Source organism: Platalea leucorodia, assembly GCF_965183815.1.
Source record: "Platalea leucorodia genome assembly, chromosome: 5".
Classification (NCBI taxonomy): Eukaryota; Metazoa; Chordata; class Aves; order Pelecaniformes; family Threskiornithidae; genus Platalea; species Platalea leucorodia.
The window spans coordinates 34,396,207-34,415,895 of NC_138827.1; the positions used below are offsets into that span (position 1 = coordinate 34,396,207).

The 19,689-nt window shown below is 38.1% G+C and overlaps 1 protein-coding gene across 2 annotated transcripts in view; it reads left to right on the forward strand.

Annotated features, from left to right (window-relative positions):
- DNAJB4 (DnaJ heat shock protein family (Hsp40) member B4) overlaps positions 1 to 14,908 on the forward strand; it is a 28,721-nt gene extending 13,813 nt beyond the window's left edge. For both annotated transcript variants that reach the window (XM_082313827.1, XM_082313826.1), the window contains 3 exons: positions 5,385 to 5,670; positions 8,562 to 9,136; positions 10,754 to 14,908. In XM_082313827.1, the coding sequence (XP_082169953.1) occupies positions 5,460 to 5,670; positions 8,562 to 9,136; positions 10,754 to 10,987 (1,020 nt within the window). In that variant the 5' untranslated portion in view covers positions 5,385 to 5,459 and the 3' untranslated portion in view covers positions 10,988 to 14,908. The remainder of the gene's footprint in view (positions 1 to 5,384; positions 5,671 to 8,561; positions 9,137 to 10,753) is intronic.
- The last annotated feature ends 4,781 nt before the right edge of the window (positions 14,909 to 19,689 follow it).

Genomic DNA, 19,689 nt, shown 5'->3' on the forward strand with positions numbered 1-19,689 from the left:
AATAACCTTATACTGGTGCTAATTTATGATTAATCTAGAATTTGAGTTCAGTGTAACTATTATTGTGAATGTTTCCTTAATTTATTTCAGTTGTTCTTATGAAGGCTTCTTTAAAGAAAGCAACTAATTCAAAGTTAGTATTATCAATGCAACTGTTGTAAGACTTGGAAGTGGTATGACCTTGCTCCCACTGTTCTGCCAAACTTAGGATGTGTAGTGCTTGTCCGTAGGTATGTGAGTTAAGCTATGGTTGTTCAGAGAGAATAATGGGAAAGATACTTTAAAGCAACAATTATTTCACTGAAATACTAACTCAAGTGGAATGCTGAATATGAGCAGTCAAACTCAGTCTCAGAAGTGAAGGTGAACTGTTGAAGGAAAAATTTTCAGCTTTCTAGTGTATATTTTGTAAACATTTTTAGATGAAAAAGAAGTCTTGTATTACAAAAGTGAATGTCACTTTCTTTTTTATGATCAAAGAACATAGATAATCCTTTGTAGATAGGAGTGGGCTTATATTAGGCAAGTTCTGTATAATTTCAAAATTTTATTCAATCTTCCTGAGAATTAATAACATTTTTTAATAAATTGTCTGTTTGGCTTTTTAGTAATTTGTTACAGTTGAAGACGCACTGATTTTTTTTTCCCCCCAGTCAACTTTAAAAAGCTTCAACTGAAATTCCCATTTTATGTATTTGTTTTTTAATTTGGAGTGTAACAAATAACACTGATGTAAGGAAGTGCTGAACAAATACAGGCTGCTAACTTTCTTAGTGCATAATAAGAATACCCTAAAGTAGCTTATAAAAACAGGAAGACACATCTGAGATTGCCTAATTTTGCAGAAAATTTGTTTACAGAATTCGCTATCAGCAAAAGCTTCACAGATAACCATTCGATACTACAGTGATGAGAAAAACTTTTTCCTCTATATGCCTGAAATGGAATGCAGGTATTGTATTTGAAGACTGTGTAAACAAAGAACTGATGGTATAGATGATTAATTGGTTCATAATATGATATATCAGTCAGAGAAATGTTGATGTGGTAGAATGAGGAAGAAAAGTAGCTAATTGATGGTGGGTTTTTTATCTGTTATGTTTTTGAGGTGGCGTCACAGCTGAGTGCATTCTGGGATTTATATGTCTAAGAAGTTGCCTAGCACTCATTCAGGAGCACTGTTAATCAAAGTCCTAAATTATGACCTTACTAATTTTATAGATATATAGTTTAGTGGCTTGCTTCTGGGAGGCTTCAGTAAGTCGCAGGATGCGCTACTTCTGGCTTGTCACAGCTGAGGCCAGCCTTGGCTACAGAGGATCTATCGGGTTGTCTGCCGTTAATGCTCCCTAAACAAATCAAATCACGGCAACCACCCCCCCTTTAAGTAAAAGGTAAAAGTCCAACTAGAGCACGAATCCCAGTGTGCCGCGGTTAGAACTGTGCATGAGTGTCTGTGCATACAGTGCAGGTGCCTCATGGTACTTGGACACTGAAGTATGAGGTGACTGAAATGCAAGGACTGTGGGAAAGGAGTTTACTGACAAAATGCCCTGTGATGTTTCTAAGCTTTACTACGAAGGAGGAAGACCTCAAGGTAGAAATGCAGAAACTTGTAAAGAACAAAATAATCCCATAAATGAGGTCATCTTTCGCACACTACGTAATGGCCTCTCTGTTTTTGTAAGGGACACTTATGCAGGCATTTAAACAAAAAATAAAAATCTTATTCAAACGTATTGGAAGCGGAATCTTTTCACAGTCTAGAAGAGTTTTTTAAATATTTCCACTTCTAGGTGTATATGGTAACAGGGAAGATAGGACTATAGCAGTAAAACTAAATATGTAGGGTTTTTTTTTTTAAAGCTGTTCTGTTTTCTGTTTATCTGTGCTTATTTGAAGGGACTGCAATGCCAGAAGTCCTTGTTGTGGAGAGTATATGAAGGCTTTTCCTTTCTTTTCTTTTGTTAATAACTGAAGACAAATGTGGGATAAAATGACAAAATAAACAATAAAGAATTGCGAAGATCAGATATTCAGAATTCTGAAAAATCTAGCAGCTGTGATTTATTATCTGTCCTTGAAACTGCTCTAATACAAGAAGACTGGAAGATGTAAAACTTACCACACTTACCACACTTACCAGATGGCTTTCACTGTCTGAAGAAGTGCTGGTATGATCAGATACAATCATTAGCATGGTCACTAGATGTTCATCTTGTGTGTGCTAGTCTTTTAATAATAATAATCATAAAAAAAAAAGTTCTAACTAATTCTGAGGGTCATATTTCTCAATCTTACAAATTGTTTAAAGAACTTGATAAGCATGTGAGGAACTGCAGCCTACTTGTATTTCCAAAAGATCTCTGATTATATGATAAAAGGAAGGTCGCAGCATGAAGAAAAAGAAGGAGCATCCTTTCTGGAAGGAGGTGCTCCAGTTATCCCATCAGCTCTTAGAAGATATGAGATTCCAGACTGTAAATTCATTCTGGCATGAAGATCTCGTGCAGGGCAGGAAGTAGAAGTAATGTAGTCATTGCTGTACATCTCGCTCAGAATCTTAAGTAATTTCATTTTTAGGGAATAACTTACCTTAATTAGGGTATAACTTGGCACTTTTGCCAGAATAGCATGTTCCCCTCTGTAGGGAGAGAAAGGATGCCTGAACACTTACTCACTCTGATTGTAAGCAAAAAGTTCCAGTGTAACTTTTGTTGTTACCAGAATTTGCTCTGTAAGTTTTGACATTTGAGGGGAAGAAACTTTTGATTTGGGAAGAAACTTTTGATTTAAGAAGAAATCCTGACTGTGTGGTCTTTTAATGAAACCTGGGAAAATTAATTACTATGTTTTACAAAATGGGGGAATATCCTCAAAGAGGAAAATTTCTTATACTTTGGTTTTTAAGCTGGCGTTACTTCAATTGACCAGACATTTTGAAAAACAATGAAAAATACAGTCCTGAAACTAGTCTGAGCTATTGCTGTTCTGACAATTCTATTGTATGACATCACAGTGACACAAATATCACGGGGTCCTTCTCGGACACTTGCTGGTGAGAATACTTCAAGTGGTGTAAATTATGACCCCACCAGAGGTTGCTCTAACCATACCATGGGAGCACAGCTGAGCGTGACAACTCCTTGTACTGCTAGTTTTGCAAGAGAATTTAAGGCTGCTCTAAATCTTACTCTGTCAATAGTGATGAAGTTTGTTTGCTGTTGTAGTTCAGAGTATCGTAACTACTGGGTTTGGATGGTGATTTGTCATATTTGCAACCATTCCTTGAGCGTACTAAGGTTAAAACTGTCCACTAAAACACATGTAAGTAAATAGCTTCTTAAGGAGTGGTATTATATATGACACGAAATCAACTGAAGTCCTGTTTTAATTCAAGCTATTGTACCTACTGCTTTCAGAACTCTATAGTAGAGAAAATGCTGAATTTAGGATATGGGTCTACAAGAATTTATCTGAAATACTAATCATAAATTAACAAAAGTAGCACTTCTCAAAGAAAGATAAAAAGAAAAGGGTGATTAGTAAAAGACTAGCTTTATTCCATGTGGATCTCGGGAACAACTACCTCCTTCAGCTGTAAAGATAATTGATTCTGTAACCTTGTGGCTCTCAGTGTTCCAAAAATGCAAGTAAGTCCTGAGAGATTTGGTGGCAAGGGGAGCCAATTCCTTCTTTCAGTACCCTTTGGCCTCTTACATTTGAAATGATAACTACAGATATGCAAAAGTTCTTGCTTTCTCAAATACTGTGATGAAATCTCATCTTTTTTCTGTCTTCATCTTTAGCCATCCCTATTCCAAGGAGAATGTAAAAAAAAAAAAAATTAAGCAAACCCTGGATAGGGAATCTAGTAAATTCTATTACAGAAATTGGAAAAGAATAGATATGATGTGAGGGATAGGGGGAGCGACACATGATGGGGGGGTGGGGGGAGGGAAGTCCTGAATCTTTTTCTCGTACTTTCTAGTTAGGGAGAAATTTTCTGTCTCTTCTGATCAGCCCCCTTTTAAGTTAGAGCAGGTTCTGGAAAAAAAACTTCAAATATAATGCTCCCTGAATCAGAAGGTTAGTGTTCTCCACTTGAATTTGATTGTCCCTTGGCTGCTGTATGCTGCCTTTCTTAAACTTTTTTTATCATTAGAAAGAAGGCAATTGAGCCTAATTGTCTTCATACAAGTAACTTCATAATTGAGCCTTGAAATGTCTTCATACAGATAACTTCTAGATATGACCAAAACTGTTGTATTTTAATACTTTGTTCCAGGGAGGAATTATTTTTCAAGCTATGCTAATCAATCTTGACGTTTATTGCCATACTGACAAGTAGGGATAATTTCTTGATCTATAACTCTTAACTAAGATCCAAAAGAAATCTTGCAGGCTGCAACTTCATGCTGTTCCCTCTGCAGAGCATGAGAAATACTTCAGTAGTAAAATTTGTACTATGTATTGTAAAATGTGTAGGAACCAGATATTTTTCTGTTATTAACACCTCATCAGATGAAAGCTATTTGTTTGATATATTGCCGTACTTGTATAATAGTCTTGATATTGCCTTTTGTGTAGAAGGAGGCCAGGGCGGGGGGGTAACAGTTTTGGTCTGCTATACCTGAGTGGCTTGAGTTGCGGTAAACTGGTAATTTTGCTCAGATTCAGTGTCTTACTGCTTAACAGTACATGGCTGTAGTCAACTGTGGTCGAGGGTGGCTTAATTTTATTTTTAAAGAAATGAGGTTATGCTTTCTGAAGCTTTGTAGTTAACTTGGGTGTAAAATACTTTGTAGTCTTTGCTGGAAAGGGTACAAATCCATGTTGATATATTTGGAAAACAGTTATATGTACAGCTGTCTCTATAGAAACTGTGAAGTAAAATGCTATAATTGCTTTATGCAGGCTACTGCATTTCTGTTGGGGCAGTTATGGCTTTAGAGCTGACTGGATTCAGCCCTGGTGGTGAAAGGCTTCACACTATTAAACCTTTAAACTTTCTAGTTGCTCGAGAAGGGAGGAAATAGAAGTTCAGCATTTTCTGTGTGTGTGTGTGTGTGCGTGCCTGCGCATGCGTGTGTGTGAGAGAGAGTGAAAGCTGTGCAGACCGTTCAGCCGGGGCAGTCGGGGAAGTGACGTCCTGTATTATTTGTCGTTCTAGAAAGAGCGGAGACACGTACTGTAGATGGGAGGACTCTAAAGAGGGCTGTGTCTTGTCCAGTGTGTATAATTATTTATAAATGAGCAACAGGGGAAGGAATGAAATACGGAGAAGCTGTCTAGTGTTTCTTTAACGTATCGGAGAGTTTGTTGATTTGTAATAGTTCTGTTTGTTTCAATTCCAAATTCGATTTTTGTTTTTCCTTCTCTAGCATCTCTGCGTTGCTAAGACACTGGACACTGCTTTCTTTATAGCAAGGAAAATCTGAATTCCTCCAGCACTCAGGATGGGGAAAGATTATTATTCTATACTGGGAATTGAAAAAGGGGCTTCTGAAGAGGATATCAAAAAGGCTTACAGAAAACAAGCGCTTAAATGGCATCCAGATAAGAACAAATCTCCCCATGCAGAGGAAAAATTCAAAGAGGTTGCAGAAGCTTACGAAGTGCTGAGTGATCCCAAAAAGAGAGACATCTATGATCAGTTTGGGGAGGAAGGTATGTATGTCTCTGTTATACTTTGATCAGTCACTTTCATTATGTTGAATGAAGCAAAATAAACATAAACGACACATGAAAACATGGCAGGTATTGATTTTTAGGCAATGTATTTGTACTGCTTGGAAGTTTGACTCGTCAGCTTTTTTAATGCAAAATGTATTGCAGAGTTTTAATGCTGATCTAGTGTTAATTTCTTATTTTAATGTGTTTTAATGTTTTTTTTAAAAAAACAAATACTTAACAGGCAAAAAGTTACTGAATTGAAAAAGTTTGTATGACCCATAAATAGCTTGCTGGGATCTCTTACTGCTGTCTTCCCCTGCCGTAGCACTTTTTGAGGTGCAGTTCAAGAGAGATGTATTCTTTTCTTAAATTTTTGCTGAAGGGCAGTCTGCTTAATCTAGGCAGGGCAGTCCTTCTGAGCAGAAGCCCAGGTGTCCAGTCCGTAGTTGTCCTTGGCTTTGTGCCTGGAGAGGAAAGAATTTGGCTGATGTCATGAAATACCAGAACAATTTTTTAGCTTTAATTGTAAACAGTGATAACATGCCAAGAGAATGAGGCCTCAGAAATGTCATATTTATCCTAAAATGGTTATCTGGAGAGGATGACTTTTTTTTTATTTTTTACCAACGTGACTTTCAATCTTATGGTTGAGCAACAGAGGAAGTCATTAACATCCCTCCCCTTAAATGTAAGGCATCAAAAATTCCACATGAAATAGTTACTTCCGTTGTGACAAGTAGGTCCACTCACTCATTGTCGTTCACTCAGGGCCATGTTTTTTACTAATATAAAGGAGGACACTTAAATAGCAGTACTTGGGGGAAAATTGTGGGCTCTTATGAATGCGTAATAAAATTTGGTCCTCTGTTATCTGTAGGACTTAATACAATTGTTAACATCCATAATTCATGTAGAAGACCTTCAGCTTCTACAGAGGATGCAGGTTTTTTGGTCTTTTGTTCCATTGCATGTGTTCAGAGCTTTAGTGCTGTTACTGAAACATGCTAGGAAAAAAGTGTAGATGCCAGAGGCCTTTTGTTGCTTCTTGGGTCTTTTGCCTTCTTGCACTTCTTTCTCACCCCCTGCCTCTTTTCTGTATGTCATTATAAACCTCTTTATTCTGTCGATTCATTTGCATTTTAGGTTCCTGTGCAGCAGCTCATCTTAACTACTTTCCCAAAATACCATTTTAGTCACTTTTACCAAAGAGCTTGAACTAAAGCATATAAAGCAATGCAGCCTTTGGCATCCGAGTATTGCATACTTGAAGACAGATGTCAAAACATAGATTTCTATTTGTTTGGGGCATAATATTAAAGCAAAGTATGAATTTTTAGAATGGCGAATCTGGAAATACCTTCTGATGCCTCCTCAGTTGCTCTCTAAGCTCTTCAGTTGCATCTGAGAGTGTAATTAGTAGTTTTGAGGGAAAGGCAGGGGGTGGGGTGGGAGGATGGAGGAAACCTCGGTGTTTTTACAGCCAAGAACTTGATGTACCTTCGGTAACTTTTGGCTAGCTATTCCAGGAGGTGTCCTTCTACTATCACAAATTGAATCCACTGATCTGCTTGTTTGACATTAACAGTACTGTGACAGAAGGATGTACTATGTGTTGCTAATTACTTTTAATATGGTCTGGTATTGAGATGGGGAAAGCGTTCTCTTTCTAATGTCTTGGTTACTGTTGATAACCAGTATTAAGCTTATGAATAGAAGGTCTGAAACACTAAGCCAAAAAAAACCAACCCCAAAACCCTCTTTCAAATTTAGGGAATGCATCCTTCATTAATGTAAGCCTTCACATTTTTATGGCTATGGAAGTGGGATAGGGCTGTAGGGCTGAGCTGCTGTAAGCATGAAAAAAATAAAAGAAAATAACCAAACATTCTAAGTTTAGAAATAAGTCTCTTAAGAAGACTTTCAGTCTTTTATCTTGAAGGTTTGAGAAGGTATCCTGAAATGGTCAGTGCACTAACTATTATGACGAAATACTTAGAGATCACCTATTGGGAAAGAGGCATTTAAGAAGATGATTTTAGCTGGGTTTGGAATGAGAGAGCGGGAAGTACAAGTGACTTTCCAGTCAGAATTGTAAGGGAAGTCTTATCAGGAAGAAGTGAGCTGTAGATCTCTCCTTGTGGAAGACAGAAGAGAAAGAACAAAGCTATTTGAGAACATTCTGATTTTTTCACAGACACTGTGACAGTATATGCAAGATTTTTGTACCCAAATGGGTCTTAGGAACTTCCAAGCTATTTTTATTGTGGCTGCATTGAAAAGAGTTCCCCAGTTTCTTACCTATTTTATATCATAGGAACGCAAGCTGTGATAAGTTGGGGATTCTAAATTAAACATTGAGGAAGCATATGACTGCTTGACTATTGGGATGTTACCTTTTATTCAAACTGAATTGCAGGAAAGCAAGGTAAAGCTAATTAACACTGAGTTAAAGCTGAGCTGTGGAGACTATGGAAAATGTTGCATATGATACTGCATAATTTTCCCCAGAAGTGATCTTGAAGAGGAATGCAACTCCCAACAGACTTTGCAGAACAAGAAAAGATCAAGTCAAGCAGACCTGTCTTCTGTTTTAAGATGCTAATTCTTAGAATAACTGGCTTTAATCATATGAAATAAAATTGTCAGTGTCAGAATACTTGTTCTTCTGAAGTAGAAGTCATTCTAGAGCTTCAGAAACTTTGTTGCTGTTCAAGCTATTCAATTACTAGTTGGTACTGCATAGTCTGATGGTGAGCCCTCATTGAAAAGGAGACCTTTCGCTCTACTGCAAAGATTCGTCAGTTCTGATATCGTTACACTCTACAATAGGAAAGCTTATACAAATATTCGATTTGTTTTTAAATTCGCTTATTTGTCTTATTTAGGTCTGAAAGGAGGAGCTGGAGGACCTGATGGACAGGGTGGTACCTTCCGGTACTCCTTCCATGGTGACCCACATGCTACATTTGCAGCTTTCTTTGGTGGCACAAATCCTTTTGAGATCTTCTTTGGAAGGAGGATGCCTGGTGGCAGAGACACTGAAGACATGGAGGTGGATGGCGATCCATTTGGGTCCTTCACTAGTTTTAGTATGAATGGTTTTCCAAGGGAAAGGAATACAGTTGGTAGCCAATTACGTCGCAAACAAGATCCCCCTGTAATCCATGAACTTAAAGTGTCATTGGAAGAGATCTACCATGGCTGCACAAAAAGGATGAGGATTTCACGTAAAAGGCTTAACCCAGATGGTAGAAGTGTCCGAACAGAGGACAAAATTCTTACTATTGAGATAAAAAGAGGATGGAAAGAAGGCACCAAAATCACTTTTCCAAAAGAAGGTGATGAAACACCTAACACAATTCCAGCTGATATTGTTTTTATCATTAAAGATAAACCTCACTCTCACTTCAAGAGAGATGGATCAAATATTATCTATCCTGTTAAGATCAGCTTAAGGGAGGTAAGTTTCTGTTTTGGTAGAACTCTAAATGTTTCAACCTGTTATAATATGATACAACGGCTATGCTGCAGAAGCTGTATGGCAGTAGTAAAGTTTTTAGTTTTTTTTTTTTTTAATTGTTTCACTCTTGTAAAGTCAACGTGTGGCTGCAGACCACAGTGATTTATAGTGGAACCAATAGTTGTTTAAAAATGGAGTATTATTTCAAGCTGTTTGCTATAGAGATGAAGAGAATGAGGGTGGAAGGATAAGAGTAAAGGTGGATATGTTTTAAATCTTCATACTCTACCTTTCTAGCTAAATATATATTAGGCTGAAGTAACAAACACAATTAATAAATACATCCAATATAGTATGCTCCTCACTGCTGTGATATGATTGCTACTTCTGTAGGACAAAGTAGAAATGTCTTAAATATTTCCACTGCCAACAAATTCTAAGCCTGCCTTTTTATGTCATAAGTTATTTCAGTGTGATTTCAAAGTACATAGAGATTGATTTCATGAGGATAAATTATTGTGAACAGGTGGTATAGGAGCTATATATAACAACAAAAATGGTATAGCTTTTTAAAATTCCATTCCAAGTCAAAACACATTGGCTTTCAAAAGGAAAAATCAGAAAGACAACTGAGCAGAGTCCTTAAGGGTCTGAAGCCTTGACATGGTTGTCATTTGAGAGATAATGTAGCTGAGTGTGTGTGATGCAGGGTTTCTTTTTTTCTTCTTAATTAGCATTAAGTGGAGAAATAAACTCTTGCTTGCGTTTTAAGCTCTTTGTGTACGTTATCAATGCCCTTCTTAAAGGATTCTTAACTAAAAATACATCTGAAGTGAGGTGAAGCACCTAAAATAGGATGAGGAAGGGTAGAAAAGACAATATTTAATGTTGATGTGGGTAATATAGTTCCTTCATAGATAAAAGCCTCTTTAGACTCATTGCATTGTTATGTTAAATTGGACATTATCAGTAAGTGTGCTGAATCAGGTGAAGTTGGAGGGGTCAAAATGTTATTGTCAGGGATCCTAGTAATGAAAACAAACTATTGGATAAAGCAGGAGAAGGTCTGTGATGTTTTAATTTTGGTGCACCAAAATAGTTGTTTGCTTTTCTTTAAGCATCACAAATGCTCACCTAAGAAGGCTCTGAAATTTGATATGCCTCTGCTTATAAACACTTAAATGTTCTGCAATTTGATATAATACAGGTTGATAGTGTATTAGAGTAAACCCCTGTGCAAGGTAAACAAACAAAAAATGGAACAGGACTCTAAATTTCTAGTTGAAACTGAGAAGCTGGACATCTCTAGAGAAGTATGAGTGAAGAGTTCACTCTGTGCTCAACTACCTTATTATTTGATAGTCTTTGAAGGATATGTAAGTTCACGTACCCTCCAGTGGCCATTGTGTAAGATTGTCACTGAATATCACAGAATTTACCGAATTGAAGCCTTCCCTTTTTAAGAGAGGAACACTGTATTTGAATTTTGACATCTCAGTATTGCACAGTGGACATACTGTTTAGAATGCTAGTCTTTTCTAGATAATCCAAATTCAGTTGTAGGTACAAATAAAGTTCTGACCAATTTCTTTTTCTCATGATACAATCTTTCTTTAGGCTTTGTGTGGCAGCTCTATCAATGTGCCAACGATAGAAGGAAGAACCATACCCATGACAGTAAATGAAGTTGTAAAGCCTGGGATGAGAAGAAGAATTATAGGATATGGTTTGCCGTTTCCCAAAAATCCTGACCAACGTGGAGACTTAATTATAGAGTTTGAAGTAATTTTCCCAGATAACATTTCTCCAGCATCAAAAGAAGTACTTAGGCGAAATCTTCCAGTTTCATAAGATGAAGACTGTGTATGTCAACTGTTTAAATAGGACACTGGAAATGCAGAAGACTGGCAAGTCTGTGCTTTAAAAGTGCAATCTGTAACAACTAGTGGAATATTTGTTTTTTTTTTTTTTTGTTTTGTGGGATGGGTGGGGGGAAATATGTAATGCTGCATGAGAAGAAAAGGGTTAAGTACAAGTCATACAGGTGACTTCTGCAGTAAAATTTACAGGGAAAACCACTCATTTTATTTTACATCTTCCTAATCAGAAAAGTTTATTCATTATTTTGACTAATGTAAAATGTAGTCAGTTTTTACAAAGTCAGCGCATATTTCTGATGCAGTACTTGAGCCTCCAAGTACTTTATTTCTTATATCCCTACCCTATCTATCACATTACCCATTTATACAGAAATTGGAGATAGTAGTAGAAATACACAAATGTATAAATATTTTAAAGAGCAAAACATGAAAGATCTCATTTTGGTATGTTTCCTTCCACTGCACAAAGCATAGGCTGGGAAAATCAGCTTGGACTCCTGAACCACCCTCCAGTGGAATGAAAGCATTTTCTTTATTGTCCCAGAATGTGTGAGGACTGCATTGCGAGTCTAGCAAAGGGCATTGTGGCTTGAGGAGCAAGAGTAGCCATTTGCTATGGGGTAGTTCCTCAGTCTTCAGGCAGAACAGCAAGGGATTCTGCAAGGGATGCTATAAACAGCAAATGGTGGGCCTACTGTTGAATGGGGCAGGAAAGCTGGTGACAAATGACAGGGAGAAGGCTGAGGTACTCAATGCCTTCTTTGCATCAGTCTCTACCAGTAAAACAAGCCTTCAGGAATTCCAGCCCCCTGAGACCAGAGGGGAAGTCAGGAACCTTGGTGGTGGAGGACCAGATTAGGGTGCACTTGAACTGGAAGTCTGTGAGCCTGACCGGTTGCACCCCTAAGCGTTGAGGGAGCTGGCTAGTGCCATTGCAAGGCAGCTCTTAATTATCTTTGAATGGTCATGGAGATTAGGAGATGTTCCAGTAGGCTGGAAAAGAGCAAGTATCACTCCTATCTTCAAGAAAAACAAGAAGGAAGATTTGGGGAGCTGCAGGCCAGTCAGCTTCACCTCAATTCTTGGGAAGGTGATGGAGAAAATCCTCCTGGAAAGCATTTCCAAACACATGAAGGACAAGAAGGTGATGAGGATCTACAAAGGGGAAATTGTGCTTGACCAAGCTCATTGCCTTCTACAGTGAGGTGACTAGCTTTGTGGATGATGAGACAACAGTCCATGTTGTTTACCTTGACTTTAGTAGACAGACTGAAAAGTATAGGTTAGATAAGTGGAAAGTGAGGTGGATTAAAAACTGGCCAAATGAGTGAGCACAGGGGGTTGTAATCATTGGCACAAAGTCCAGTTGGAGGCAATTCAGTAGTGGTGTACCCTGTGGCTCAATACTGGGGCCAATACTATTCAGCATCTTCATTAATGACCTGGATTATGGGATGGAGTGCATCCTCAGCAAATTTGTAAATCATATAAAACTGGGAGGAGTGGCTGGTAACACCAGATGATGTACTGCCTTTCAAAGGGACATCTACAGGCTGAAGAACTGGACAGAGGATTCTCACAAAGTTCAACACGGGGGAATGCAAAGTCTTGCTCCCTGAGGAACAACCCAAGGCACTAGTATGCCCTGGGAGCTGACTGCTGGAAAGCAGCTTTGCTGAGAAAGACGTTGGGGTCCTGGTGGACAACAAACTGAGAGCCAGCAATGCACCCTTGTGGCAACAAAGGCCAAAGCTTTGCTAGCATGCTGAGGGAGATGGTCCTTCCTCTCTAGTCTCAGCACTGATGAGGATGCACCTGCAGTACTGTGTCCAGTTCTGGGCTCCGCAGTACAAGAAAGATACAAACTTACTGGAGCAGGTCTAGCACAGGGCCATGTATGAGAGGCTGAGAAAGCTGGAGCTCTTCAGCCTGGGGAAGAAAAGGCTTGTGGGGGATCTTACCACTGCATATAAATAAATACCTGATGGGAGGGAATGAAGATGGGGCAGCCAGGCTCTTCTCAGTAGCTCTCAGTGACAGGACTAAGAGGCAGTGGACACAAGTTAAAACACAGAGGGTTCCATCTGCACACAAGGAAACACCTTTTTACTGTGAGGATGGTCAAACACTGGAATGGGTTGCCCAGAGAGGTAGACAAGTCACCATCCCTGGAGATACTCAAAACCTGGCTGGATGTGGTCCTGGGCAGCCTGCTCTAGCTGACCATGCTTGAGCAGGGGTGTTGGACTACATGATCCCAAGAGGTTCCTTCCAACCTAAATGATTCTGTGAACTTGGACTTAGCACTGTCTAGTGAAAAGTGCTAAGGGCCCTGTTCTGCAGATGAACCTTAGCCCAAAGATGGGTGGTACTGATGTGACAGCTTAAATCACTAGGGAGTAAGTCTATGCTTGAGTGGAAAGATGCACAAAGAACACTGTAAAAGCATTTGGCTAGTGCAGGTATTTAAAGATCATGCTGATCTCAAGTATTCATTATTTTCAAAGGCTGAACTTTACTCCCATGAAGAAGACAGAAGAGCCCAGGTCCTAAGTAAAGGAAAGTTTGCTTAAGACACAAAGTGGGATAGGGATTGCCCATAAACTTTCGTATGCTTGAATTGAGTCTTTTTTGTATACAAATATGAGTGACTTGTCTTTAGAGTTAAAAGGTGCATAGGGAAATGGAGAGCCCTCTATAATAGTCTAGTTTTATAATACAGTAATAGGGCTGGTTCCCTTCATTGTGGCATGATTTTGGTGAAATAAATGCCTTGCAGGCATGCTTTATCACTTCAGTTTAAAACTATAATACAGTGCTTTAACAACACTTTAAATTTTTTTTTTCCTTTGGTTTGGTTTTTTTTTTTTCTTCATAAGAAAATATGTAAGATTTGCTGTCAGCCTTTTGCCTGTGGAAATTAGTAGTTACCTGCTCTGTTAGGTAGCTTAAGAAATAGCAGTGTTATCTTCATATACATGATTTTCTGCAGGAAAGTAAATCATACGGAAATTGGGATTTAATTTACAATAACTTCTCAATGAGCACAAGAAGAATCCCATTTCTGTTAGTCAAAGGAATAGAACTTATGGGAGATACTGTTGAAGTCATTCTTTCAACTGCAGGTCTCTTCATACAGTGTCAGTTAGTTGTAGTCCTAAATCTACAGGGAACTAAACAATTGCTGGAGCAGTGTCACAAAGGAAGAAAATTTGCTGCTTAGTGCTTACACATATCGTTAACACAATATATAGTTTGTTCCAAAAAATCCCATTTCAGTATGTTCCGTATTGCATTTCCTATGTGGTTTTTAAGTAAAAAGTGTAAGGTTGATTTTTAACTTTCTCTTATCTTTTGTTATGGTGGCAGATGCTATAAGCTACACGACTTTAAAAGCATATCATCCTAAAATACCTGTTTGTCAGTTTAAAAGCTAATGGAATTGAGCATTTTGTAATCCAGATCTTGTAACCATAGTCCAACTTGTAAGGAAAAAGAAAAAAAAAAAGTTACAGCAGCTAGGACTATTTTTTGTAACCATCTTCAGGTAAGACGAGTAGTATTAAATTGAGGAATTGCAGTATCTTGTGTATTTAAAGGTATATATATATATATGTATAGCAAACTAAACTTTTCCAACTGTTTTCATGCTCAAAATACAGAACTATAGGACTGGTATGAAATGCTTGTATTTCTTTTCTTACGGAGAGGTAACAAAGCATATGTTTCAGAAAACAGCACGTGGAATTACTTCAAAATATGAGAGGGAACATTAATATCTATTTAATCCAGGATTCACGAAAATTAATATTTTTCTAATCAAAAAAATGTGCTTAAAAGCTCTGTTTCAAAACCCACTTGATTGTTTAATAAAGGCTACTTGGGAGAAGGAGGCAAATACTCAGTCACCTACTATATCTCCAACTATTGAAATACACAAAAATAAAATGGACATTCATGAAGTTGGGACAAGAAGGATATTTTGATCTCCTGAAGGTTGCTTAGGTGCCATAGAAAGTAAAAGTCACTTGGTTACTTTGGAGGAGTTCATTCAACAAGTCTATGAAAACCTGTACTTCTACAGAACCTTTTTAAATCTCGCCAACATCAAGCTTTAGGATAACTTCAAGCTGTTGGAAGAGCAGGGCAAGCTACGCTACAACTGTTTCTCCTTTCTGCCATGCAGTGGTACTCTGTGATTGCTCCAGAGCAGGCTTTCTAATGTCATGTGGACATTAGTATTCCACTCTTTCACTGAGCCTTTTTTTGTGTTACCTATGCTGAAAACTTGTTGAAGCTTATTTGTGGTGTGTTGAACAGATGATGTGGTTTTGGGTTGGTTTTGAGTCCCGACCTGTTTACTTTGTTATGGCAGTAACAGACTCTCTAACTGGGGTTGGGTGTCCAATGTTGTTCTTACCCCCTTCATCTTGTAACTTTGTGTGTACTCGCTTTCATAGGATGAACTTTGTGTGAAATGCCTTTCATAGGATGGAAGCTTTCTCTTCATTTGTATGTCCTCTTCTAGTATTCACCCCTATTTTCACTGTCACCTTCAGTCCAAACTTCACAAAGAGTGCTGAAGATGAGCAATGTGTATAATGATAATCAGTCAAATGAGATTATCAGTGTTCTAATTCACAGATGCGATAGTTTAGTATTTTTAGTAGATGCTCAAAACAGTATCCATGTCTGATTCTCAAAAAGGCCAGCATAGGGAGGAGACATCCATCAGTTTGATGCATAGTGCAGTAAATGAATCAAGCTCATGGACCCGTTGTACCTTTAGTGCTTTTAGTTGTACCTTTAGTGCTTTTAGTTGTACCTTTAGAGCCAAAGCATGGGTGAAAAAAAGGTCTATAGCTGGCTTGGTTTTAAAGACCCAGGCTGAGCTGTGCACAGATATCATGAAATTCTTGACCTTGCATAGTTTTGCGTAGAGACTGGAGGAGACCGTTGTCTTGACTGGATGATCTGCTGTTAGTTGTGGATTTTTTTTTTTTTTTTTTTTGAGGGCCTGTTCCAAAATAAATCAGCAGCCTGGAAAGGGAGTTGTATTTGGCCAAGAAATCAGTTCTGCTTCTTGGTAAGTGCCACTAGCCCTGTGCTTGCATAAACTAAATCTTCCCCTATTAACGAGTCATGCTTTGTGTTAATTTTTTTTTTTTTGAGACCCACTAAGTGCAACTGGCTGGCGTTTAGTTTTTGTTGAGAGAGGAAAACAATAGTGGTTTCCAAACCTTGTTTTCCTTGGCCTTTAGTTAAGGCTGTATGATCCTTGACATATTTACATCTTTTTTTTTACTCTTAGCCTATACCTCTTGAGTCTTTCAAAATATTTTAGTCCTAGAAAACACCCCAAATCTTTAAGCCCTTAAGATGCTTTTGCCACTCCCCAGTGACTTGGTCTCACTAATGTGATGATGCAGTCTTAAAATGCTATTCTAGCAACTGTATATCTAGGGTGGACTGAGCTAAAGGAGTGAAGTCTGTAGCCTTCGTAAGGGCTTTGCTCTGTTCATGGACAACTGACTGATTTTAAAAAGTGCTAGGCTTATTAATCATAATGTCTCCCATCCTGTCATGGCAGACTGTGTTATTTCACTGCTTTAGGCACTTGCATACTTGATGACCTGTGTGTCTGGCTGACAGGATTATCCAGTAGCAAGTACTTCATAGATAGGGGTTTGAGAGAATGATGTGTGTGACTGAATGGTATCTGTAGTATCAGATGGCAGAAAGAGTGGAATGCACAGTGGAAGGGAAAGATGCTGAACTCGGATGACTGTGGAGAAGACCAGAAGTATGTTTGTGAAGATCTGGTCAGTCTTGCATTTGAAAAGCACTCCCTGCCAGATCCAGAGTCACTTCCCCTGACTGCAGCAGTATCAGTCCCATAGGGATCCACTTACAGAGGAGCTCCAAGTCGTAGTGGTTATGGCAGCTCTCATGCTGACAGGTTCTCCTGGCCCCCTTTATTAGTTTATATAGTTGATGAAGCTTCTAAGAAGGTCTGGAGGTGACTAGGCAACTGACAGCTCATGAACTGAAGTCAGTAAAATAACTAAATGCACTCCATTCCTTTCTAGCATGTGCATCTTACGTGCTAGTCTGACTCACTGGTAACATGCTTTGGGAGTAGAATAGGTTTTGCCCCACCAGTGAAATTTGCTATTATTCAGGATGAAATTCTGTGCACTTGAATTCATATGCTAGACCTAAAAAATACAGAACATGGACATGCTACTGTAGATATCATTAAGAGACAATTTTCCTTTTCCAGTCAGTAAATGCTAGTCCTCCTTTGTGGCTGACATTAATAGTTCTTACTATATTGCTTACTGAACAAATCCTGTAGAACCAGGGTATTCATATATTCACTTACTGTTTGGCATGCAAACTGGGCAAATGGCAATACTAATCTCCTCATGAAATACAGAATCTCAGCTCTTCATTTGTCAAATTGTTCAGCAATGGACTATTAGATGGCATGATTTGTTTCCTTCAGGTTCCTCCAATTAATAGTTCTATTATTTAAAGAGTAAAAGTAGAGGCCTACTGTTACTCCCCTTGGGTCTGGAAGGTATAACTGTCTTGTGCTCATTTTGTTCCCCTGGAATTACTGGCTTACCCAAGGGAGGAGCTATACAACAACAATCTTGTTAATCATGCCTGATTGCTTTATCAAGGACAAATTATTGTCTTCACGCTCCTGCTGCCCTACATAATTAAAAAACCAAAATCCCTATCCAGCCAGCTCCTCAAATACCATATAGCACTTCCCTGAATAAGTACTTTATGGCATGCTCAACTGCTTGTATTTATATCCAAAGAAAGGTTGATAAACTGGGTTCAATGAGAAGCAGCCCTTGCCAGAAAAGCTGTGTCCAAGTGTAATAAGGACCTAGAACCACTTCTGAGAGCAATCCAGGAAAACTATGTATTTTTGTTTTCTGTTTTACTAGTTGATGTTTTTCACGTGTCAAAGCCAAAATATGAATACTTATAGTAGCATGGACAAACTCCGTAAGTTTTGGTAATGGAATTCGGTCCCCTGCTGTCACAGGCAGTCCTATTTGAACTCCTGTCTTAAGATAGAGGAGGAAATACAATCTTATTGAAAGGCCTTGTTCTGCAGTATCCTCTGATGGTTTAAAAAATAGTTTTTAACATTATTTATAAGTAGGAAATTTCAGTTTTATTTTTATCCACATTCTTTTCTTTAGATAATTTGTATCAATTTAATGCTATCATAGATACTTATAAACACCAGCTATGTTTCTTCTCAGTCTTATTTTCATTAGACTAAACAAGATAAGGCCCTGAAATATCCTTTAAAAGAAGTTCTTCATTCTCTGGTCATAACAGTAATTCTTTTAAGCAGTTGCTTCATTTGGAACATGGATGACCAGAAACATATAATACACTGCAGGTAAGAACTGCCTAAGTCACAGAGAGAGAGAAAGAGAGAGAGAGATAATATTACATGTAATGAAACAATTTTATGTACCGATAGTTTGCAGTATAGCACTGTGGCATTTCATATCCAGTAACATGACTCTGTTCTATTCCACATAGTTTCTCCACAAACTTTATGGCTGTTGCATGCCACGATTCTCACGTCCTAAGTACTATGGCTAAGAAACTGAAGAATGTGATAAACTGCAGTCTGCAATATACTCATAGGATGAAAAGACTGAAACCCATTTTTCCTTTTTTTTTTTTTTAATACATGGTTTATTTTTCCTTCTAAAACGAAGGCTAATAATGGATTATTAACAGTTTTATTTAAATGGTTAACTCTCTGACAATGTCACTTACAAAAAGTGAAATTTGAGTAATTTTTGGATACTAACTATCCTGAATTGCTGGAGGCTTATTTGGATTAATGATTTAGTTTTGATGTGTGTTAATTAATGTTGGCAGATATTTCCCTAGTGGGTACACATTCAAGGAAGCCTGAGAGCAGGACTGGTTGTAGTTGGAGAAAACGTCTTGTGTCCATTACAGGCTTTTATTCTTTGAGGTTCTCAGCAGTCTGACTTATTTCTAGCTCTGCAGAACACTCAGTCAATACTCTGTTATGCCGGTTAAATCTAAGTGATTGAAACTGCTAATCTATGATCAGAGCAATACTAATAAATAGCATTTGCAACTTAGCAAAAAATAAGTGCATGTAGCAGTTATCGGACAGGTGAAACTGAGAGCTGAACACTTCTTCACAGTTTCTTGCCAAAGCTGAGGGCTGCTATGACAATTTCATGTAGATGCTGTTCTAGGTTTGGCCTTCAAGAATAATTTAGCATATGTGCAATGTTATCTTCCTCTGATTTAAACGACAACAAAAAGGTTTCATTTAACTTGTTACATCATGTAAATAGTGATAACATATACATACTCCACACTTTGTATTAAACAGTACGATGTGATCTTCAGTTTATTTGGTCCGCTCTGTTGGTCTCATCATTTTTTTTTTTCTTTCCATAGTTAAAAGCTGATGCTGTTGCTCCAAGCTGTAAGTAGGATCAACATAGTTCTTGTACAACTTCAGCTGTCTTTTTCCATCCATCTCCATATGAAACATGGAAACATGAACGCTTTCATTGCAGAAAGTTTTGCAACAGCTATCTAAATTAGGGCTATGTCAATGTCCATGAGTTCTTAAAATAAAGC